The sequence below is a fragment of the Mixophyes fleayi genome, chromosome 2 (genome assembly GCF_038048845.1).
Source record: "Mixophyes fleayi isolate aMixFle1 chromosome 2, aMixFle1.hap1, whole genome shotgun sequence".
NCBI lineage: Eukaryota > Metazoa > Chordata > Amphibia > Anura > Limnodynastidae > Mixophyes > Mixophyes fleayi.
Window position 1 is genome coordinate 305267877 of NC_134403.1, and position 25950 is coordinate 305293826.

General features: G+C 37.4%; 1 protein-coding gene across 1 annotated transcript in view; it reads left to right on the forward strand.

Annotated features, from left to right (window-relative positions):
• Positions 1-1892: 1892 nt before the first annotated feature.
• LOC142139150 (interleukin-5 receptor subunit alpha-like) overlaps positions 1893-25950 on the forward strand; it is a 57328-nt gene continuing 33270 nt past the window's right edge. Inside the window, exons 1-3 of the mRNA XM_075196511.1 lie at positions 1893-2139; positions 20162-20270; positions 24400-24551. Coding sequence (XP_075052612.1) covers positions 20177-20270; positions 24400-24551 — 246 coding nt within the window. The 5' untranslated portion in view covers positions 1893-2139; positions 20162-20176. The remainder of the gene's footprint in view (positions 2140-20161; positions 20271-24399; positions 24552-25950) is intronic.

Below are 25950 nucleotides of genomic sequence, written 5' to 3' on the forward strand. Positions count from 1 at the left end.
CTGGCTCTGAAGATGAGCTGCTGACTTTCCATAAAAACTTCAACAAATTTCACCCAACCATTAGACTCACTCTCAACTACTCATGATCTAAGATACACTTCCTGGACATAACCCTATACAATAAAAACAATACTATACAGACATCAGTCTATCATAAACCTACAGGCCACCCAGCATATTTAAGATGGAACAGCTTTCACCTAGGACACATAAAGAAGTCCATCATTTACAGCCATGCTCTAAAATAATTTCAGATTTGTTCAAACAGTGAAGACAGAAAACAACACCTGGTATCACTGAGAAATACATTCCTACAACAAGGATACCATCCAATAGTTATAGTTGAACAGATCCACAGAGCCACAAGAATCCAAAGGAGTAGCCTACTAGATTACAAACAGAAGGAGGTTAACAGCAGGATGCCCCTAGTGGTCACTTACAATCCCCACATGAACATCTTGGGGAAAATTGCTGCTAACCTTCAACCCATATTTCAGAAAGACAATAGACTGAAGAAAATATTCCCAGATTTACCTCTCCTTTCATACAAGCAGCCTCCCAACTTAAGAAATCTCCTCGTTAGAAGTGCCCTCCCATCACCATCAGAGACTGGCACCTTCCCTTGCAAAAACAAAAGATGCAAAGCCAGCAGCCATGTCCTACCAACAAACACCGTCCACATACCCAACACACAATAGGAATATAAAATCACTAACACATTCTCATGTACATCATCCAATGTGGTGTACATGATACAGTGTACAAGGTGCCTTGAGGGAATTTACATTGGAGAGACCAAGCAGAAACGTCAATCCAGGATGAATTTACACAGACACACAATAAAAAAGACTCTGGACACCCCCGTGGTTAAACACTTCTCTGGACCAGGACACTGTATGACAGATTTAAAAGTCCTAAGACTGAATATTGTGCCTTTTTCTAAGTCATACATTTGTAAACTTGCCTGATGAAGGGGCCTCTGTGCTCTGAAAAAGAAAAGCCAATAAAGGTATCACTCCTATAGTACTTTTGTATTATAGGAGTGTATTTTTTGACACAAAAGTATTTAACATCACATAGATTTTTCTGGCGATACTGCAATAATAATAAAAAAATATTTTTTGCTGCACATTTAAATTATTTCTAGTTATGATTTTTATATTTTTTATTAGGATAATTTAAAATAAAATTGTATTGTTTAATAAAATGACCCACTGGTATTAATAAAATATCAGTAACCACAAATGTCACAAAATAACACTAATTTCAAATTGAACAGAATACCTGAACTGAAAATGTAAATATCAACCAAAAAAGGCTCAAATGCAAATAACAAACAGCGAACCTCAAACACTATCTGCAAGCTGCAAACATATTTGAATTTTGAATTGACTCAAAATGTTCTAATTATCTACTCACTGACTTCTCATGATGGATGTTAGATAGCAAGTTTATAAAAGTCACAGGTACTTAAGTTATTCTGTGATTAATGAAAAGAAAAACTTTACCCCGTTGAATATCCCTCTGTCTATTTGTGAATAGTTTTCAATTCATTTGAAAATAGTATAGAAGATGGGTCAGTCTTTTTATACTGTTTTCCAATTTATTTTCAACTGTGGGTCAATCCAAGTTCTTGGTCCACAGAGCAGCTTCACTGTACTTAGTTTAATTTTTAATTTAGACTCATTATCCTATTTTAGGGGAAGCCAAGTCTTCTTTACTATGTTTTACCAGCGAGTTGCAATAATTTAATGATTACACTTCTTACAACAACAAACAAATAAACATCACCATCATTTCTTTGGTTCTTCTGTGGTCACTCCTCTAAGTTCAGCCTTATGATATATCATCCTATTATTTTTGTTTCTGTATCTGACACATTTCCTTTTTGCTTACTTCCCTGTCTGCTGTGAGATTTCAGTTTGAATTGCACAAGCCAATATTAAGGAACTTATGATTTGTGATTTAACTAAATAGCCATGCACGTCTCACATATACGATATCAATTTAAATCTTCATCATAAAATAGAAAGGAAACAAGCCATTTCTGGATTGTAGTTTCAGTTAAAGGGCTGTTCACTGGATGTAGTTTATTTTGTGTATTTTGGCTATTGGGATGCAACAGCTGTGAAACTAGAGGTTAGTAATTGAGCTTGTGTGTTCTGTAAATCTATAAATTGCTATCATGTGTATAAAGATTAGGATATATGTTCTAAAAAGGACAGGAAATAATTAAAGTCTCACAAGTCACCTGAACCTTGATTGTCAAGTATTCACCAGACTGCAGAAATCGTAAGATTGTCAATTCTTAAAAGGAGTTTATTTGTCAAATATCATGTGATCTGGGATTTTTGCTCTATAGTAAATCACTTTATACATTTTTGTGCAGACATTTTTATTACAATTGTAGTAATAATATTTATAAGTCTAAACTGGCAACTGAAATGCTTCACAAACAGTGGTCAGTATACAAAATGTTACATTCAGAAGTTTAACCAACCTAGGGCTATGAGTCTAGACAAATGTACTCAAAATATTTTCTCACATAAACAAGTGATTTAATATAAGGGTGATACCACACAGGAAGTTTTAACACCAACTGTTTTCCATGTTCAGAAGTGTTCCTAACTATTAGGAAAATGCAACACTATTAAATATCACTTTCTCCACTTATAACACTGTCAGTCTTATTTTTTTTTTTCAATTAAAGCACACATTTTCTACTCAGAGAAATTAATTATTTAAATTTGGAGAGATAAGATGCTGCACTTTAAACATAAAGTGAAAAGCACTCGTGTGACATCACCCTAGAAAGAAAAGAGCAGCAAATGTCAACTGTAGTGAAAGATTATTTTTCTTGTCATTCCAAGTAATATATTTAATCATCTATAATGTTATTTTTAATCTTTAATAGCAAAATCATTTGACTTTGTACGCTAATGAACTGTTTACAATACTCAAATGTTTAGCAGAACTGTAGTAATATTGGACTTGCAATTCTTAAAAATAGAGGAACTAAAAGTATTTCTAAATTCCAGATTTTACATGTAAGCACATGATGTAAACCATAAAATAGAAATTCCACCTGTGACACTCAATATGTATATAAACCATGCATGAAATATTATTCTCCACCATTAGTTGTCCAGACATAACCAAATCTATATAAAAATGTACACAGTTGACAAAAACTCATATTTATAGTATACTATCATTTCTTTCTTTCTGGGGAAAAAATGATGATCAAATTCTTGCATTGTAGCTGCACTCACTTGACCAAGGTGATAAAAATTCTCTTATAACATTCCTCCACATGTCAGATGGCCTCTATAAATTCTTCCATCTCCTTATAGCATTCATACATATGTTTCTGTAAATTATTTTATCCATTCTTTAATCGGCTTCCATATTTCTTATGAGATATTCCAACTTTCGTTCATGTACTCAAAAAGATATAAGACAAAGATACCAGAAAAATCTGCCATATTACCCTTTTTAATGGGGTAAAAACTAAGAAATGAGATTTACAATTTATTAAAATCTTTAAAGCATAATATAAAATACAATGTACCTTTCTGGGTCATTTGCAGGTATTCGTATTGGATGCACACTTGAAGTTTGCATTTCGGTAACACTTATAGATGAATATCCCAGGTCATTGTGTGTTCCTCAGGAAATCAAGGGTTTTGTCCAATTGGATACCTGCCAACACATTCAAAAAAAGTTTTTGGAACATTTGCAAATGTATTTGGCTTTGTCTGGACTTTAATGTTAGATAATAATAGTTGATGCATAGTTTATATATGTACTGAGCACCATAGGTGGAATTCTGATTTTATAGTTATATGGGGATTTATTTGAAGTTTGGTGGAATTTTACAGGTTGTCTTCTGAATTGATTAGTGTTGATGCGTTTTATGCACCAAAGGGGTTCCACTCTTTGTAGACATGATAGGCTGTAGTTTTATAGTCAGTAACAAGTGTTATGTGTATACAAATACAGATAAGTAAACTTACCTTCCTTATTACTTTCTTTATCACTGCTGTCAAATGAAAGTCAGGCAATAAAACTAATGATTAACTAATTAGGTGTCCTAAAATAAAATAGTTGTACTTACCGTATTTCTAGGGACCCTCTCTCATCAACATCATCATCATCAACATTTATTTATATAGCGCCAGCAGATTCCGTAGCACTGTACAATTGGGAACAAACAGTATTAAAACAATTACTAAGAGATCCCTGCTCCTTAGCTTACAATGTATAGGACAATGGTTTGATACACAAGGGTAAGTGCTCATCATATTGAATATTTGTTAAGCTAGAATGCAAAAGTTACAAAGTATTTAGTGGGTTGTATGCTCAGTCACACAACTATGTTGGTCAGAGGGTTGTTGTCTTGTGTTAGCTGTGTAGAGGGTGGTAATAGGGTAACCTATAGAGATTAGGAGGGTGGTAGAGGAATTTTATAAGTTTGTCTGAAGAGGTGGGTTTTCAGAGAACGCTTGAAGGTCTGAAGACTCGAGGAGAGTCTTGTGGTGTGAGAGAGTGAATTCGATAAAGGTAGAGTAGAAACTGCTAATTGAGGAGATGATACCATTTCAAATCTGATCTTATCAATTTTGTCCTTGCAATAGGAAGCAAGGTCCTGGGCACTGATGGTATTCCAATGATTTGAGGTGGAAAGATTGATAAGAGATTTAAATGTGCTAGAAGCCTGAGCATAGATGAGAGATTGGAAGTATGCTTGTTTAGCAGTGTCCAGAGCATCTCAATAGGAGTGTTAGATAGCAGTATATGCGCTGAATTCATTAGATGTACAAGATTTACGCCAGTGATGTTCAGCTTTACAAGAAAGTTTTTGTAGATTTCGTGATACTTTAGTGTGCCATGGTTGACATCGAAGTCTATGCGGAGTATGAAGAGTTGCTGGAGACACCTGATCAAGGGCAGTTGATAGGGTATGGTGAAATTGAGGAACTGCCATATTATGGGAGGAGAATGTAGAAATTGGGCAGAGAAGGTGTTGGAGAGAGGTGGAAAACTGTTGAAAATGAATAGAGTTAATATTCCTGCAGGTCTGAAGTGACTTGGAAAAGTTTGACAGCAGGGAGGTTAAAGAACTGGGAGTGAGCGAGTAGCTAATAAAATGATCATCTGAGAGTGGGAAAGGAGTGTTAAGCAAATTAGAAACCTGAATATAGAATTGAGAAAACAACATCAAGACAGTGGTCATCCTGATGAGTAGCAGATTTAGTCCACTGGGAGAGGTCAAGTGAGGAGGTTAGAGAGAGCAGTTTTGAAGCAGCAATGGAACGTGGATTAGCAATAGGGATGTTGTTGGTGGGGATTTCAGAAGATAAGAGGTCAAGAGCCATGCAGAGAAATGTTCAACAAACTCTTTGTGGTGTTCAGGGGGGCCATAGATCGCAACGATATGCATAGAGAATGGGTTAAAAATCCTAAGAGTATGTATGTGAAGATACTGGGTTTTCTAGCCCAATTCTACCCACTTTATGTTGGCTGGCCACCCAGGGGCGCCTTACTATGCCAGGAAAACCTACCCAGTACCTTCTAGGATTCATATAGTCACTCAGGCAAATGCAGTTAGAAAGTAAAACAATACATTTATTGTAATAAAAAAAATTAATAGAATATTATATATACACAGTAAATAAATGCCAGGCAAGTTCACCACATAATCTGTCCCTTACACCACTAGCTGAAGAAGTTACAATCACCTGGCTGTCCTGATTTGCAGAATCCAAATACCATGGATCTCTCTCAGCTGCATATGTAGTCTCTGGTAGAGAACAGAAACTCAACACCAGACCTTGCACCTTCCAGGAATTAAATCACAGAATGAACATCATCTCCCCCCTGGAGTGGCTCCTTATATCTAGGGTCAAATTTCCACATTGTTTTCCCCTCCCTGGGCAAACCCCTGGATCTCTCCCTCTTTAAACATTGGTGGGTGCTGGATCAGGGGGTTGGAGGGGGAGTGGAGATGAGCTATTATTCTACAGATGTTCCCCTGCAGTTTTGCAGACAGAATGTCTCAGGAAGTCCTGTAGAGGACAAGGGGTACTAATTGGCCTTCCCTACCTCCAACTATCAGATAACAGTTCATCCCTCTTGAAATTAACCCCTTACACTACTTTGTGATGTCACAGGGTCCTCAGCTGTTCCATGCTCGCTATGGAGACAGGGGGTGGGGGATAATGAATGTAGCGACAGTCCCCTCACCTGTATCATGGAATCTCATTTTTACCCATAACCCACATGGCTTCACTTTAAGAACAATCAATAACAGCTTCACTGCAATATCAACAATAAACAATATACATATTTACAATGAGCTTCAATGTCCTCTTATCTGCATGTAATAAGACACTGCAGTTGTACTCTGTTGAGCTGGGGATCAAAAACAAGGCCTGTTAAAAGTACATGCCATAATCCACATTTTGTGAGAAACAAGGGACAGGCTGGTTGAGGAGTTATCAAACTCGTTTTGTCACAATGTACTTCAAAAGATGTGAACGTGAGTATTGGGACATTTGGTAGAACTGTGAATGTAGTTCAACCCCACCAACTCCACCTCCTTGTCTGCCTCCAGGTCTGGGTGTGTGGGTGAAATTGAGGCCACCATGTGAAAGGGCTGAAGGTGAGGCAGTGTCTGATTGCGTGAGCCATGTTTCTGTTATTGCCATAAGGTTAAGGTTGTTTGAGAGGAAGAGGTCTTGTATGGAGTTAAGTTTGTTACAAACAGAGCGTGCATTCCAAAGGGCACATTTAAAGGACTTTGAAAGAGAGGGGAGACAGGTGATGCATTTGAGGTTTCCTGGATTTCAGTTGTGTTCAGATATATGTGTGTGGGAGAAGTGTGGGGGACCTGGATTAGGTAATATATTACCAGCTAATAGAAGCCGAGAGGAAGAAACATAGGAGAGATGATTGTAAGATGTGTGTCATTTTACTTTCTGGCGACAGGATGAGACTGATATAACTATTGAATTTAAATAGTACAACAGTTCATGAGTGTTAACTAGAGGTGAGTGAAGTAATGAAGGAGCAATGTGGACAGAGGTGTGTGTTGCAGGAAGGGTGAAGGAGGATATAGTTGTAACTTATGTTAAATAAGAAACTAATTTGCACCCCTTTTATTGTAACATGATTTGTCCCAGAGAACATTTTTATTGCCTTACTTTCCATAATGCCTTATGCCCTCCATGTACAGATTGGGGTGCAAGAGGGGGTTGCCCACATTGTATAGACAAAAAACTGGGATTTCTGTACATGGAGAGTGCAAGTTCCATCTCTCTTGCACCCCATTCTTTACATGAATTAATTCCAACTTGTGTCAGGTGAGTCCCAGGTCTCCCATGGCTGCCAGTGCTTGGGAAAGACTTGCCTTTAAAAGCTGTATACAGGTAAGCCTTTAGCCCAGATAAAAAAGCATAGCATTGACAATGTTAGGACTGACCAGAATGGGAAGACTTCGACGTGAGTTGGTCAGCTTAACACATATCACAATATGTGGAACTAACATTCCCTGTATTTAATATAGAAAAGTAGTTAATACAGCATTAATTACATGTTTGGATAGTGCAGAGTATCCCTGTTGTCTCTCTCTCTCTCTCTCTCTCTCTCTCTCTCTTTCTCTCTCTATATATATATACATATAATCTTTAATGGCTGAAGTACACAAATTCTACAGCCTCCAGACAGGAAAATGAGGTACAAAGGTTTGTTTTTAACAAAAGCTACACCTTCTACTCCATGCAGTCTTGCAGAACGTTGACTGTTTTAAAACTCAAGATATTTTATTTTAAAATAACTTTTTCCCCCCTCATCTTTAGCAATTGAGCAGTTGATATGGAGGGAAAGAATACCTAAAAGTCCCCATTGCTGTTTGATGACATTATTATGCTGGGTGTGCAATGATGTAACTAAGCCCTGTCCCCTCCCATCCTCAACACTACAAACAATTCTAAAGAGCAAGGGTTTGGGGATTAAAATCACCCCAATCCTAGTACCCACTTTTTTAAATTATGTGGACCCTGAGAAGTAGTTCTCTGGAGTCCCTACACTGCAGAAAGTGTTATTAAGTTCAGAGATTGGGAGGGCAGTCCCCTAAAAAAGAAATCTACAGAAAATAAACAACATAGATGTTATCAGAGCATTGATTAGCTACATAAAAACATATAGCATTTATTTATTACAAATTCACATGTGCATTTCAAAATAAAAAACGATTATGCATCAAATACCAAAAATAGAGGAGGTTCAGAAGCACTTGCATTAAATAACACTGGTCAACATGATTTCTTTTCACAAGAAAACTGAATAGTGAACTGAAGAGTGACTCTAGTGCAGTTTAAACTTCTGAATTTAGATATGTAATTATAATTTTACCATGAGGCATAGTGTGCTTGTGGCAGTTACTTTTCTTTTTTCCTATTTTAGTGTTCTTTATGGTCTGTCATACACACACAGGCAGACAGATAGGGGCGTACAATATATGGAGGCTCTTGGACATCAACATTCGCCAGATGAGTGGCGATCATTCATAGACTCATCAAAAGTTAGTTTGAAGATTGTTTTTCTGCATAGCGGCAATAAATTCTGATCAATACCTGTAGCGCAATGCACTGATATGAAAGAGATGTATGAAAATATGAATTTGCTGTTAGAAAAATATGTTTGAAAAATATAACTGGAATATCTGTGGTGATTTGAAGGTCATTGCTGTATTGCTTGGTTTGTAACTTGGGTACACTAAATTCTGCTGTTTCTTCTGTGAATGGGACAGCAGGGATCGGAAGTCTCACTACATTAGAAAACAAAGGCCTGAACGTGGATCTCTTAGGCTACAGAAAAAGTAAACAATTAATGATATACCAATGACAGGATAAATTAAAAAAAATCCCGATCAGCATGCCGATTGATGTGTACACACTATACATGATTATATTCAGATCTCTGCTCTTCGTCTGCCAAAAGTGAAAGCTCAGGTCTTAATTCATTGAGAGACATCCAGCCCTGGCAATTGTATTGGGCAGCCTGTCTTGACACAGCACTGTGCCGAGTGCTGCAGAACTGTTTCAACAGATGGTTGGTGTTAAAGTGTGTCATCACAGTGGGGATTAGGGCAGAAAGGGTGCATTGCTCGAGCTGTATGGTCTTCTGCAAGTGATCTTTAAGGAGGAAGAGCAACGGAAAACAACAAGAGTGCAAAGACTTATACAGCATAGCTGGCTGTAAATACAGTGTGACAACTTTATCTCTGACAGCTGAAGCTTGACCCCAGGAACGGATGCTGCTCTAATCTCCTCATACTGCGATTTCCAAGCACTCTGCTTATGATACTCCAATATAGTGTGGGACTTCACTGGCTGTAAATACAGTGTGAAGGCTGTATCTCCGATGGGAAGCTTAACCCCAGCAACTACGCTGCCCTAATCTTATCCGTTCTTCCATTCTAGCCAGCACACAGAGGGTTAAGAGGACATATGGAGGGGAAGAAAGGGGGGTGCAGCCCGTACCATTAATATCAGTCTCTTCTCTAAAGCAAAATTTTGAAGGATATTTTACCATGCTGCAAGCCCCCTCATCCTACCTGCTCTCCGTCCCCAGAGTTCCTCTGACAGCTACAGACAGTTGACAGAGACTGTGGATCATGACAAGGTCAGCAGCAGGCAGACAAGGTGAATGAGACCTGTCACTCTGAGATCCACTATTGGCCGACAATCAGGTGAATTCATACTAGAGATGTTCACTGACTCCCGAGTTTTGGTTTTGGTGTTTCGGTTTTCGCAAAACCGCCCTCGCGTAAAACACGCGAGGGCGGTTTTGGATCCCGTTATTTTTTCTAAAATCCCTATTTTTTTGATATAATCACATAATTTGTCTCTTTTTTATCCCTACATTCTTATTAATCTCAATAACATTAATTTCCAATCATTTCCAGTCAATGTTTGTCAAGTGACAAGAACACTGCTATCCCTCTTGTTTCTGTATGAGCAATGGCACTGAGCAATGGCACTGGAGACTGGAGAGTGACAAGAACACTGCTACCACTGTTTCTGTGTGAGCAATGGCACTGAGCAATGGCACTGGAGACTAGAGAGTGACAAGAGCACCGCTACCCTTGTTTCTGTGTGAGCAATGGCGCCGGATCTCCTAGGGAAGAAGGTACTTATGGAATCGAAAATTGGCGAGATCTGACAACGCAACAATGATGTTTTGCCTCGATTCAGGTCCGAGGATGCGCAAAAGTAACGAGCCAGTTTGCAAGCCTACTTGGATTTCCTAAGTTCGGGTGGGCTCGGATTTCAGAAAACCGAGCCTGAGCATCTCTAATTCATACACACTGCAGGATCAGAAGTTGATTGGAAGGTGATTGGTCATAAAATATTAAACAGTACGACCAACTAAATGAAGCGATGATCGGCACTCTGAGACGACTTTAGATCATTGTGTAGCAGGGGCGCACGCAGGGGGGTTTCTGGGTCTCCAGAAACCCCTCCGCTAACGAAGTGCCCCACATATTGGCACTGTACTATACAGCAGCTGCAGCGCTGTCAAAGAAGCGTCCGCAGCAGTGCTATATTGTATACTGCACCGCCAGACGCGCAGCAGCTCTCTCGTGTGTTTTCTTTTTTTTTTTTCTTTTTTTTCCCCCCAGCAATCCTGCGTGCGCTACTGTGTAGGAATACACACTCACGCGATATCTGACTGATATCCGGCTGATTTGCCCAATTATTGGACGAAAATGCTCCAGTTTGTACATAGCCTTATTCCTGAGCAGTAAATTGTTTTAAATACCTCTTTAGTGGATCCTGGAAAAGTGTATTTTCTCTACTACATATTATACTAGGGCTGATAATACAATATGTAAAAGCAATTGATAAAACCTCTGCTGCATTTATGCATTTGAAATGTAAATTTCCAAAAGTAAATGATGCAAAACTGAAAGAAGAAATTTTTATAGGGTCACAAATAAGATCATTAATGGTTGATGAAAATTTTCAGAAACTGTTAAATCCACTGGAAAAAGCAGCCTGATTGTCATTCAAAAATATCTGTTCTTGTTTTCTCGGAAATCATAAAGCAGAAAACTATCGTGATATTTTGAGTGATCTAGAGAATTCATACAAAGATATGGGAAGCAACATGTCTTTAAAACTTCACATCTTGGACTCCCACCTAGACTTCTTCCCAGAAAATCTTGGAGCTGTCAGTGATGAGCATGGCGGGCATTTCCATCAGAAGATTTCTACGATGGAAAAGAGGTACCAAGGCAAATGGAGCCAGTATGCTGACTGACTATTGCTGGAACACAGTGGAAAACAAAATACGGCCAAAAATATAATTTATCATTTAGACTTACGAAAGAACTCACTTTCTAAAATTTAAACGTATGTCACAAGAAAACCTTGCCTGATGGAAAAAAAATAAAAAAATAAATAAATAAATATATATATATATATATATATATATATATATATATATATATATATATATATTGCAGTAGTTGATACAGCTGGTTAGTTTAAACTCTATTTAACAGGCGGTGGTAAGCGATTTCATTGAGCTTGTGATTTCCACTGCTGTTTAATTTCAAGTGCTGTTTGTTTAACATGTGGAGTTAGATCCAATAAGGATTGCTGTGATGTGTTGAGTGAGTGATATACATTGGGGAATTATGCTGAGTGTTTATTGAAGGGCATTTGTTTTTCTGTGTGTTCATTAAGTGTCTTTTTTTTTCTCCTGTTAGAGCTAGTGGGTGTGATTTAATTGCATTAGTTGATACAGCTTGTTAGTGCCAGCTCTATTTAACAGGTGGTGGTAAGCGATTTCATTGAGCTTGTAATTTCCACTGCTGTTTGATTTCAAGTGCTGTTTGGTTAAAGTGTGGGGTTCAATTCAGGAAGGGGTTTAATCTAGAGATGGGCAGGCTCGGTTCCCCAAGATCCGAATTCATCCGAATTTTTGCCTATCCGAGTACAGAGCCGAGCAGGCTTAGTACTCTCCCGCCCATTCGGAATCGAAATCGAGGCAAAACGTCATTGTGACGTATTCGTATTTCTGAGCTCGGTTCTCGCGAGATTTGAAAAACATAAATACCAGCCTCCACAGCAATCCATCGCCATTTGACAGAGGGAGAGAGCAGGGTTAGGTCAGAGGCTAAATTAGCGCAGGGACAGAGCAGTAATTGTACACCTTCATCATCATCATCATCAACATTTATTTATATAGCGGCAGCAAATTCCGTAGCGCTTTACAATTGGGAACAAACATTGATAAGACAATACTGGGTAATACATACAGAGAGGTAAGAGACCCCTGCTCGCAAGCTTATAATTTATAGGATTGTATAGATTGTATTCTTTCTATTATTCTTTCATTTCAAATCTATTCAATTCTATTATTATTAAATCAAAATCTATTTGCAATTGTTAGAGCAGCAAGACAGGAGGAAAGAGGAGGCTTATTTTTCAATTTGTTTGCACTACAAATGCTTTGGGGTCTCCCATATTCCACAGTGTTTTAGACTAATTTTTCTGGCTGTCAAAAGTGATATTTGTCAGCAGTATTTCTAAAATTTGTTTGCACTACAAGTGATTTTGGTTGTCCAATATTCCCCAGTGTTTTACAGTAATTTTTCTGGCTGTCAAAAAGGTCATATTTGTCAGCAATATCTATATAAGACAATATTTTGCACTACAAGTGATTTGGGGTGTCCAATATTCCCCAATGTTTTACACTAATTTTTCTGGCTGTCAAAAAAAGTCATATTTGTCAGCAGTATCTTTATAAGACAATATTTTGCACTACAAGTGATTTTGGTTGTCCAATATTCCCCAGTGTTTTACAGTAATTTTTCTGGCTGTCAAAAAGGTCATATTTGTCAGCAATATCTATATAAGACAATATTTTGCACTACAAGTGATTTGGGGTGTCCGATATTCCCCAGTATTTTACACTATTTTTCTGGCTGTCAAAAAAAGTCAAATTTGTCAGCAGTATCTATATAAGACAATATTTTGCACTACATGTGATTTGGGGTGTCCGACATTCCCCAGTATTTTACACTATTTTTCTGGCTGTCAAAAAAAGTCATATTTGTCACCAGTATCTATATAAGACAATATTTTGCACTACAAGTGCTTTGGGGTGTTGAATATTCCCCAGTGTTTTACACTAATTTTTCTGTCTGTCAGAAAAAGTCATATTTGTTAGCAGTATCTATCTAATACAATATTTTGCACTACAACTGCTTTGGGCTCATTAAAATGTATTCAAAGCAGTCCACATATGAGCAGAATCAGCAAGCAGGTGCTAGCACCAGTTCTAATGGTAGTGTTCCCAGTACGTCATCTGGTAAAGCCGATGTAAAAGTACATAGTCTTTTTAAATCAGGGAAAAAAACACACACCAAAAAAAAATGTAGCGTGTTGAAGCGAAAAAGAAGTGTAACTGAGGAAAAATTAACTGCCGATAAAAAAAAAATTGCCAACATGCCATTCTACACATGCAGTGGCAAAGAAAGAATGAGGCCTTCGCCTTTCTCTATTACTGCCAGATCTAAAAATATTACTGAGCCTTCTTCTTGTAAGGTCACTCGTGAGCAAGCAAGACCAAGCAATTTGAGTCTAAAAGTGGTGCACAACTACTGTTACGCAGGAAAGCCGAGCTGCAAGAAAAAAGTAAGGCATTAGAGGATAATGTATGCTCTGAATCAGAAATGGCACCAATCCCTGTGGAGAGTCCATCCACCAGTGGTATGTGTAATCGTGAGCATTCTGTTAGTGACAGTGTACCCATAAAGAATGGTCCTTTCAGCAGTTCTGCTGATGTGTGCCTGAACAGCCCGAGTGTAGCCGGTGATACACAAATTGAGGATGCCACTTTGGAATTAGAAGAGGATGAGGGGGAGATTTGTGTAGGCGACGAGGGCGCTAATGATGATGTTGATGATTATGATGCAGACAGATACCAAATTGCCTTTCTCAATTTCTATTTCTATTCTAGATTATATAATGGCTGAATAGTTTTCTATTTTACTCCTAGTGGAGAGGGGATCTGATGCAGACAGATACAAAATTGCCTTTGTCCATTTCTTTTTATATTCTAATTTTACAGTCTATGCAGGCTGCTTTATTTTCTATTCAACTACAAGTGGAGGGCGGGGGGGGGGTCATAGACAGCCACCAAACTACCTTGGTCCATGTATTTTTTATATTGTTCAGTCTATGCAGGCTGCTTTTTTTCAATATAACTACAAGTGGAGGGGGGGATATAGACACAGAAACCAAACTGCCTTTGTCCATTTCTTTATATATTTAACTATAAGTATAGGGTGTAATATACATCCAAAGACGATGGCTGCATTGCCAATAGGCTAAGATGAAGATGAAGACAATCAGGTTTGTGTGCAAAATGGTAGGATGGCCTACCACGGATTAAACTGTTTTCTTCCTAATTGATTAGCTTTAGAATTACCTTACGTATCCAAGAAACAGGTGGAGCACTAAATTCAGTTATTTTATGCCCAAAAACATTGATTTTTAAACAAAATAGCAAAACAAAACCAAACAAAACCAAAACCAAAACACGCAATGGTGGTTTGGCAAAACCAAAACCAAAACACGACGGTAATGCAGATCCAAAACCAAAACCAAAACATGGGGGTCAATGAGCATCTCTAGTTTCATCTGGTAAGTGACTAGCAAAGGTTAGTACTGTCGAGTTCACTGTAGGCTATAAGAAGTTAGGTTAGCCATAATAAGATGAGTGGTAGCAGGCTTGATGATCTCACTTAATGCATATATTGTCATATGTATGCACACTTGGAGCAGTTGTTCCAAGGTTTATACCTCTGTGAGAAATGTGAGCAATTGGTCTCTTTGGAAGCGCAGGTAACTGATCTAAAGCAGATCATTGCAACATTGAGAGAGATTGCCAGCCTGGAGTAGTGTTTACAGCTCACCGTTAATGCGTTGGCTGAGCAGGGAAAGAGGAGGATGCACAGGTAGACAGCTGGGTAACAGTTACTAGGGGTAGCAGAGGGAGGAAGAGGCAGGTCAGTTCTAAACTAAGCAATCCCAGCAGATTTGCCAGATTGGATGAAGATACTGTGGAAGGCAGTTCAGAATTGGTTGAGTTGGGTGAGACTGCTTCCTCTAGCAACCAGGGGAACGGTCTCTTCAGCATAGAGGGGACCAAAGTTACTCAGGGACCCAGGCAGATTCTGGTGGTAGGGGATTCAATTATTAGGAAGATAGATAGGGCAATCTGTTACCGAGACCGTGCATGCCGAACAGTGTGTTGTCTCTTGGGTGCTCGGGCTCGGCATATTGCGGATCGGGTGGACAGATTGTTGGGAGGGGCTCGGAATGACCTGGCGGTTTAGGAGCATACTTGCACCAATGACCGAGTTAGAGGAAGAAGGGGTGTCCTAAGAATGATTTCAGGGACATAGGTCGCAAACTTTAGGCAAGGACATCCAAGGTAATATTTTTGGAAATACTACCTGTGCCACGCTCTAGTCCATGGAGGCAGCAGGAGATTAGGGAGGCTAATGCGTGGCTAAAAGACTGGTCAGTTGCTATCTTTATTGTCAAAATGTATTGCAGCTGAATGAGGAGGGCGCTGCTGTGCTAGGATAGAGGATGGTTAGCAGGTTGGATGAGATTTTAAACTAAGCTTTGTGGGGGAGGGGCAAGCAAGTATTTATGGGATAGACATTGAGAGTAGTAAGGAGGAATTTGACAACAGTCAAGGGGGTGGAGAGGGGTGAAAGGGAAGCATAGCTGATAAGGAGAGGCCCTTTTTAAAGCAAAAATAAATATCTAAGAGAGGTAATAGACTTAAGTGTATGCTTGCAAATGCAAGAAGCCTGACAGGTAAGGTAAATAGGGGAGTTAGAACTAGTAGCAATGAATGAGCAGTATGATATTATAGGTATTATGGAGACCTGGTGGGATGATACACATGACTGGGCAGTAAACTTGGAAGGCTATACTCTCTTCAGGAGGGAGAGGGTAAAAAAAGGGGGAGGAGGAGTATGTCTTTATATTAAGTCAGAGTTAAAACCAAGTATTCAGGAAGTTATTTACGAGAATATTTGTGATTATATAGAGGCATTGTGGGAGGAAATATCCAGCAGAGGAAAAAATTCAGGGAAGCTGCTGATAGGGATACGCTATAAAACGCCAGATATTAGTATGAGTGAGGAAGACCAACTTCTACAGCAAATTGAAAAAGCTACACAACTAGGTCAAGTTTTAATTATGGGGGATTTTAATTATCCGGACATTGATTGGAGTACTAAGACCTGTGGTACAGCTAGGGGAAATAGGTTTCTGAGCATGTCCCAATTAGTAGAGGAACCAAATAGTAACCTGACTATACTGGACCTAGTAATAACAAATAATGTAGACGTAATATCAAATATTCAAGTAAGGGAACACTTGGAAAATAGTGATCATTTGAAATTAGTTTCCAGAAGCAACAGTATAAGGGATCAACTAGGATTTTAAACTTTAGAAAGGCAAATTTTAATATGCTAAAGGAGTCTATATATGTATAGACTGGGACAAAGTTTTTGAAGGAAAAAATACGAAAGAAAAGTGGGCTGTCTTTAAAATGTTGTTGGAAACAAACACGTATAAGTTCATTCCTATGGGAAATAAATGTAAAACAATAAAGTCTAAACCAATGTCGCTAAATAAAAAGGTAAGGGAAGAAATGCAAAGAAAGAATCGTGCATTTAAATTGTTTAAGTCTGAAGGGTCTGAGAAGTCCTTCCGTAGGTACAAGGAATGTAATCAAACATGCAAAAAGGAAATTAGATTGGCTAAATTAGAAAATGAAAAACAAGTTGCAAAAGAAAGTAAGACAAACCCCAAAAAGTTTTTTAAGTATATAAATGGCAAAATGATTAAAAAAGATAATATAGGAGCCCTAAGAAGTGAGATGGGTGAATTGATAAATGATACTAAGGAAAAAGCAGAGGTATTAAACACTTTCTTTTCTTCAGTATTTACTAGAGAGGAACAAATGGTAGGAATAATACATAAAAATGGGAATGAAACCGTGCCATTAATTAATACTTGGTTGACAGGGCCAGGAGATGTCATTTAATATATACAACCAAGGGTTCTAATGGAGAAAAACTCAGAAATAGCTTGACCGCTATTCTTAATTTTCATAGATTCAATCTCATCAGGCTCAGTACCAAGGGATTGGCAAATAGCAGATGTGGTGCCGTTTAAAAAGGGGACGAGATCACAACCAGGGAATTATAGACCTGTAAGCCTGACATCGATAGTGGGGAAACTACTGGAAGGTATATTAAGGGATAGTATTCAGGATTACTTGGTGAACAATAAGATTATTAGTGGGAATCAAGATGGATTTGTGAGGGATAGGTCATGTCAAACTAATCTAATTAGTTTCTACGAGGAAGTTAGTGGGAACTTGGACCAGGACAGCACAGTAGATGTGGTCTACTTAGATTTTGCTAAGGCCTTTGATACAGTGCCACACAAGAGGTTGGTTTACAAAATAAGGGAACTGGGTCTAGGAAACAACATTTGTACTTGGATCAAAAACTGGTTGGAGAACAGTAAACAGAAAGCTGTGATAAATGGAACATTTTCTAAGTGGTCAAAAGTTTTAAGTGGAGTACCTTAGGGTTCTGTGCTGGGGCCACTCCTTTTTAATATACTTATTAATGACCTTGGTGATGGTTTAGAGAGTAAAGTTTTTATTTTTGCAGATGACACTAAACTCTGTAAGGTAATAACATCAGAGCAAGATGTAGCTTCTCTACAGAGGGACCTAAATAAACTGGAGGATTGGGTGGCAAAATTGAATATGAGGTTTAACATAGATAAATGTAAGGTTATGCATTTAGGGATCAAAAACAAGAACGTAATCTATAAATTAAATGGAATTAATTTACGAGAATCTATAATGGAAAAGGATTTGGGAGTGCTCGTAGACAGTAGACTTAGCAATAGTGCTCAATATCAAGCAGCAGCTGCAAGGGCAATTAAAGTATTAGCATGCATAAAAAGTCGTATAGATGCAAGGGAAGACATTGTAATTTTGCCACTGTATAAATCATTTGTAAGACCTCATCTTGAATATGGAGTACAGTTCTGGGCACCACTCTATAAAAAATATAATTTGGAACTAGAAAGGGTTAAAATTGATAAATTGATAAAGGGTATGGAGTCATTAAGTTATGAGGAAAGGTTAGCCAGGTTAGGCATGTTTACTTTAGAAAAGAGGCTTCTAAGAGGAGATATGATTACTAAGTACAAATACATTAAGGGTCAATACAGAGAACTTTCATGGTCACTTTTTACCCCAAGGACTATACACAGGACACACGGTCACCCCCTAAGGTTAGAGGAGAGGAAATGCCACAACCAGAAAAGGAAGGGGATCTTAACAGTAAGGGCAGTCAAGATATTGAATTCACTGCCAGGGAAGGTTGTGATGGCAGATTCAATAGATATGTTTAAGAAAGAGTTAGACAAATTTTTAGCGGAAAAGTGTATCCAGGGATACGACCGTTAATTAAAATGAAGAATAGTAGTGGATATAGGTTAAAAATAGGACTGCCATATTGGGTCTGGGGGGATTTTCACAATTGAAATAGATTGGCGGTTGTTTACTCTGGATCAAGTTCAAATATAGTTGAGGGATCGCAGGAGATCCAAAATAGGTTGAACTTGATGGACTGGTGTCCTTTTTCAACCTCATCAACTATGTTACTATGTTTTATATATATATATATATATATATATATATATATCTATAATATAAATGTCTAGTGGCGTGTGTTAGTCTGTCTGTGTGTGTGTGTGTGTGTGTAAAAAATAAAACCAAGCTGCAGCGCCACCTGTTGGGTGGAGTTATACACTGACCTACTAAATTCTTAGTGTGTGTGGAAAAAAAAATTCAGAAAGGGCTGAAATTTGGTATACTAAGATGTTTTTAATTTGTTAATTTAATTTGTTAATTGTTAAAAGTGTTTATAAAGATTTAAAAAAAATATATATATATTTCTTGAAGGAGAAGTGACAGTTGGGAGTGGTTGGTGGTTGCCGGGGGTGACAGTGGGGAGTGGTTGGTGGTTGAGGCCTGGGCTATGGCCCAAATGCATGACAAGAACCTTTTTAACACCTTAAGTAGCTTGATTTGACTAGAATGCATGAGTATCATGCACGGGTTAACTTGTATATATATATATATCTCATGGCAAATCTACTGCCCATACACTTCCCTTGCTGCTTCTACTATGTTAGTGGCATTCTAGCCAAATAAATGGAAATAATTAGTGGTCTTCCAACCTGTATTTAGGTTTTAACAAAGCTGAATGGTGTGTAGTCTCTCTATGACCAGTAGTTCACTGGCATTTGAAAAAACATGGATTTACGTGTGTTTTTTAATGCTAGTAAAATCATATGCCATAAATGGTTTTGGTACAATGGTCACATACCCACTTCTGACTGCTCTTAGCATTGAGACAGGTGGTAGCATGGCAGATTATCTTGAAACTGAATGCAAACACTAGTAGGTTAATTAGCTACTATTAAATTGACCTTAGTCTCTCACGGTTTGTGTGTATGTATGTTAGGGAATTTAGACTGTAAACTCCAATGGGGCAGGGACTGATGTGAGTGAGTTCTCTGTACAGTGCTGTTGAATTAGTGGCGGCACTATATAAATAGCTGCTGCTGCTGATGATGATGATGAAATGGGTTAATGGGGTATCCTTCATTGACTGCTCGGTCCACAGTTGCAATTGCTGGTCCTCATGTCAAACATAATTGCATTTGGCCTGTTGTGTCACTGACGTTTTCTTAATGCCAGTGGGTAACTTCCCGTAACGTGCACAAGCGAATTTATAAATTGAGGTCTCAGAACAGATAAATTGCAAATCCTTCTTTTTAAAAATACCAGTGAAGGTTTCTTTGACGTTAAAAGATCAGCTTTAAGCAATAATAAAAAAAGTACAAATCATGTAAACTTTATTAGGTTGTAGGTACTCATGTTGTAGGTAAAAGTGAAATTTCTACAAAATTTTATGTATAATAAAGTATGTTGATTCAATTCTCTATTTATTTTTATTTTTAAGGGACCAAGTTGAATAATGGCTTATAAAGTCAAAGGATGGTTATGGATGTTATTCATGGCAATCATAGAGGTTTATGAATTGTCACATGTGGCAGATAACAGCTTAAACTGTAAGTTTATGATATGATATGATAGCTGGGGCTTTGTATTTCTGCTTTATTTAACAGCATTTGAAAAATTACAAAACAAGTCCTAAAATTATCCACCAAAACAGTGTGTCCCTGCTAACTTTCAAGCTGTTCTATGAGAGGCTACAACACTTTAATCACTAACTTAAACCTAGATCAGTGCACCTCACCTAACGTTAGGGTCACATTGCATTTTAGCTCTTAAGTTCCACGTAGCTTTAATGGGAAGCACTGTTTCCCTGCCATGCTTGAGCACTAAGCAGCACTAAGTAGCACTTTAGCATTTTATTCTTGCTGGAAAAATATTGGGCCTGATTCACTAAGAAAAGTAAATGAAAAAAATGAGTACGTTTTCTCCTGGACAAAACCCTGTTACAAAGCAAGGGATGCAAATTAGTTTATTTTGCGCATAAGATAAATACTGGCTGTTTTTTTATGTAGACCATAAATACTTGATAGCTTTATTTATACACTGAAATTTAAAGTTGATCTAGAACATGTCTTACCCCAACTATAAATCTGCCATCACATTTTAAATTTGCCTCCCTCTCCAATACAACATGGTTTTACCAAGGTGCAAAGGTACTCGTTTCTTTTGCTTACCTTTCCTTAATGAATCAGGCTTACTGTGTTCAAAATGCTTGTGTTATATTATACTAAAGGGGCTTTAAACAGGAATATTATGATTTAATTTCTAAATATTTGCAACATGTCCAAAAGTGTCATGGGTAATATCCCTACCCCCTAGCAGATATCCAGTCATATTTATATCACTTACAGTACAAGCAACAATAAGCACATGCTGAGAGTTCCACAGCTTTAAATTCTGAACCTTGTGACTGACAACAAAATCTCCAAAAATTGACCTGTTTCGAGTTCTGGTCCTGCTTGTTGATTGATTTCTGTTTGCTAATAAACTGGGCAAATGTACTGTATTTGTTGGCTGGAAAATTATACATGGGTCATTGTACCCCCTATTACAAGTTATAAGGCTATTACAAGTCAATCAGAAGTTCCAAAAGCACAAGACAGTTGAGTAAATTCTTTATACACATCACGGAACTCCAAATGACTATTAATGCACGTTTCAAAAATATAGAGTATACAAATGCATAGAGAAAATAAGACTGCACAGTGACATACAAATATAGAGCAGAGACATACACTGAAAATAACAGATATACATAACACAAACTAACATAGAATACACTACCAAATAAATAATGATGCACATTTTTTTTTGCCCACCACAGTAAACCCAGTGACTCACTTCCCACCCCAGACCTTTGCGACTGATTATGTAACCCTTTATATTTGAGGATGTGCTGGGTCTCTGTAATTTTGAAATCCACAATGTTCTTGACATCATTCACAAGCCTTAGATACCAAGGGCTAGATTTACTAAGCTGCGGGTTTGAAAAAGTGGGGATGTTGCCTATAGCAACCAATCAGATTCTAGCTATAATTTTGTAGAAGGTACTAAATAAATGAAAGCTTAAATCTGATTGGTTGCTATAGGCAACATCCCCACTTTTTCAAACCCGCAGCTTAGTAAATCTAGCCCCAAGAGTAGTTAGAAAAATACTCTGGCAGCTTGGGGCATGCGAAATGCTCACCCATTGCTATGGCTAGGGCTTTCACCGACAGCAAAGGATGAAATGATGGCTAGCAACAACTGCAGAATGTATAGTATTTATACAGCTATGAGTTACAATTTAGTCAATGGATGCTTATTATATTTGACTATTTTAAAAGGTATTCATTTCATTTCTTCAAATAAGACAAAGAGAATGTTATATTGTCATGCAAATTACCTTTCTCTTATTATATGGGGTTGCTCTATAACAGATGAACAGCCAAAAACACACTTACATACAATTTAAGGGTTTTATGGGGCACTGAAATGGAGAAAAGGTGTATTGCTGTTCTCCTAATTCCTTATAATGTCATCTATTTTCCTTGGATTTTCTTTACTCGCCTTAGTTTAGTTTCTTCTTCGCATTATTGTCATATTAGAAATTTTAGCCAATCAATGTTTCAGCCACCAAAATTAAAACAAGTATTATTAATGGTTCATCAACCAGTCTCTACTCACACCTTGCATGAGTCATCAAGGAACGCTATATATATATATGCTTTTTCTTTAATAGGTCACAAATTGTGCGCACATATGCCTGTATTCGAGTACAAGCGGATCTCAAGAAACAGTTGCTCATAATTGCACGCACCTGTTCCGGTATGCATATGAGTCTGTCATCACTATCAATCGGCACTTACCCCTGCCCTGTAGCTGGTGCAATCAATATGGTTAAAAATCACATACATGAGAGATGCCCAGAGCTTGAATCAAAGTAATATGCGCGCGTTCGACCTTCACACCCCCTTAATGTACATTTTCTATGCTCTTTCCCAACCCCCATTCGCCCATGAAATCATTGACAGTTGGTGTTGTCCTTTGCATTCAAAGATGAATTGCATGCAAGCATAGCAATTTTACACAACATATGGCACGTAATGGGACTTACAACCATTGATGAATCAGGCTAACAATGTTTACTATAGAGATAAATATTCTCTAATTTTACACGTGTTTGAGCTGATTTCATCATGCTGAACACAGCCAGGAAAAAATCTATGCTAATATATATTTCCTAGATTGACTGTACATACCCTAAGATTGGACCATTAGCTTAAATTACAAGTTTTCATGCATTTTTTGCACTTTATAAATGTAAATCCTTATTATAACACGTAAAAACACATAAAAATAAGTTTGTTTATATTTGTCAAGTGCACATTAGGGACAAGTTTGCAAGTAGATTTCAATGTCCCTATGTGATTATAGAATTTGCTTTGAAAATGAATAAGATTGTCATGAATTTTGGTGGGCCAAGCCATATAATATGTGGTTTGACAAAGCAAAACTGTATAAACTTATATATGATTTTTTTTTATTATTCCAATTGATATTGCTGTGGCTCTTAATAGTGGATAATATGGGCTTGCAATGAATTACAGTGGCTGAAATATAATGCTGTAATTATTTAATTTTCATCAACTACGCAAACCTAGTGTCATGAACCTAAACAAGTTATCATTCAGGGTTTACAATAGGGAAGAGCAAATAATTTTGTCCAAATCTTAAATTCAAATGCGTTTATCTGATTTAATACTGACGAATACATTTGACAACTGGTCCTGCGTCAGAGACATAACAATAACCATATTAAAATCACATCAGTCACAACCAGTCAAATGAGGCAATTACAAAGTAATAGTCATCATTATATGACTGCAAGCATACAGTGGTAGCATGTAGCCAATATGAAACTCACTATGCCCGGTTGTATGAGAAAAGACTCTTAATGCTCTTACTATCAAACACCCTTAATTTACAACTTGCTTAGCGCGAGTCCCACATCCCCAGAAGCAGGTCAGTGTAATTGCCAGAATCACGCAAGTCTGCAGAGATGCATATGCTTGCACTCACTTTCTAAGCATGCACAGAGTGATTTCACACAAGATACACCAAGCAAACTGGAGTAACTTCTACTCCGCATCAGCCCCCAGGTCTTTATAAAAAATATATTTATTTAAAACAATTTTTGATCACAACAAAAAAAGTGAATAAAAATATTAGCATATACAGCATTTCGGAGAGACCACAGACTCCCATTCCTTGTGAACAATGATATATTTTCAATTCATATCAAGCAATTTGCTAAAACAACTCAAAAGTTGAAAACTGAACACCAAACACCCTCCCTTTCTAAAATCCAAATAGTTATATTAGCGATATAACAAGATAATCCTGATTGTGAAATACTTTAATCTACTGTAACAACACAGAAATTACTCTAGGAAACTATGTTTTCACTAGCAAACTACTGCATTGTTTCAAGGAGTTGTTCTGACTAATTTTATCTTGTTATCATTCACTATAATATAATTTAAAAGATTACCTTCCCAAAAATTAGCCCATATAACAACCATGTTTGCTATAGGGGCTAAATAATTACTTAATCTCCATTAAAAAAACTTTTTACATATACATGTTGTGCATTTCTCATTATTTATGTTTTATTATTAATTCATTGCATTCTATTTACAGTTTTTCTTAAACAGCCTAAAGTTAGAATATCTGGTTATGGCTTGAATTATGTCAATGTTTCCTGGGGTTCAGAGGTGACTACTGAAATAATGAATTTTGATGGTTGCTATAATTTTTCATATCAATTTCTGGATAAGACAACGTGGATAATGGTAATCAGTGCTTTAAATGTATCTGTTATTCATTAACTAAATCTAATTTTGTGCATTAATATACATTTAGTGTTCTTTATAGTGCAATTGGTTTATTGATAAATTGAATTGGTCATGAGTTTAGGCAACCTTTTACAGGAGCAATACTTAACATTTCTCATTATTTTATCATTAAGTTTTAATTATCATTGCTTATTCCACAGTATTCATTAGTAAATCCTTTTAAAAATAACCATCACTTAGCTAATAATTGTGCCATAAGAGCCAGTGATTAATCCATAAAGACATGATGGCATAATACCTTATACCAGTGTCTGTGGAGTGCTGGAAGTTAAAGACCTTTCGATTTAGAAAGCAGATCACATAAGGCAAAAAAAATTCAATATTGCATGGAGACCTGTACACATATACTGGCTTATATCTCAAATACTAATTCATTAACAAAACACTTTGAGGTTGATGCTGAGTGGATGCATATGTATCCAAAAAAAAATCTCTAAAAAAATGCACATAAAAATAGCTCATTTATTCCCGTATGCTGAGTCGAATGCATTTCAAGATGTATCTAGCTCTGCACCAGCAGCATATGCGCCAGGTTTATGTCAGGTGTACATCAGAAACACTTACACCTATCCATGTCATAGGCGCAAGAAGTTTTTAACATTAGTGTTATGTAAGCAAAAAAACCATTTGCGCTCTGTTTGATTTAAATTAAAAACCCTCTATAATATAGCAGGTATCACTTTCCTTCTCAAAGTAGCAAATCATTCAAAATCATTCTACTTTATACACCAAAAATCATATAATAAAGTTATGAGCAATGGAGAAAGAACTGTCAGCTTCAAACATGATTTCACAATCAACCAATCAGTGACTGTCATCACTGGTGTGTATTTGAACCAGCCCTTATAGACATGGACAAGTCATACACAGGTGCGGGCTGGCCCGGGTGGCAGGGGCGCATCGGATCCCCGGGTCGCTCAGTTTTAGCGCTGTTTACACGCGATGCAGCCGCGTCCGCATCGCGTGTCATGTGATGCGGCCGCCTGTGCGCCCCCCTTGCTGATATATGCCAGCCCGAGCCTGGTCATACAGCTACTGAGTGTTATTCTAATTTGCATATGAATGAAGGTGTACACTTTATTTGTGGGCATGCGCAGTACAAATATTTTACACCAAACAAACGGGTGTATGCTCAACACAGGATGAACCCCAATAAGAATCTGAATAATGTGTGCAGGAGAGTGTGTATACAAGGGTTAAAATGTTAACATATAGTTAATACTGCTATTAGAATTTTATGGTTTGTTCTTTCCCAATGACAATAACCAGAATAAAAAAAACTATCTTTTTTCTTTTTAAGCAAACATTGTAGTTATAAAGTGTTCGATGATGAAGA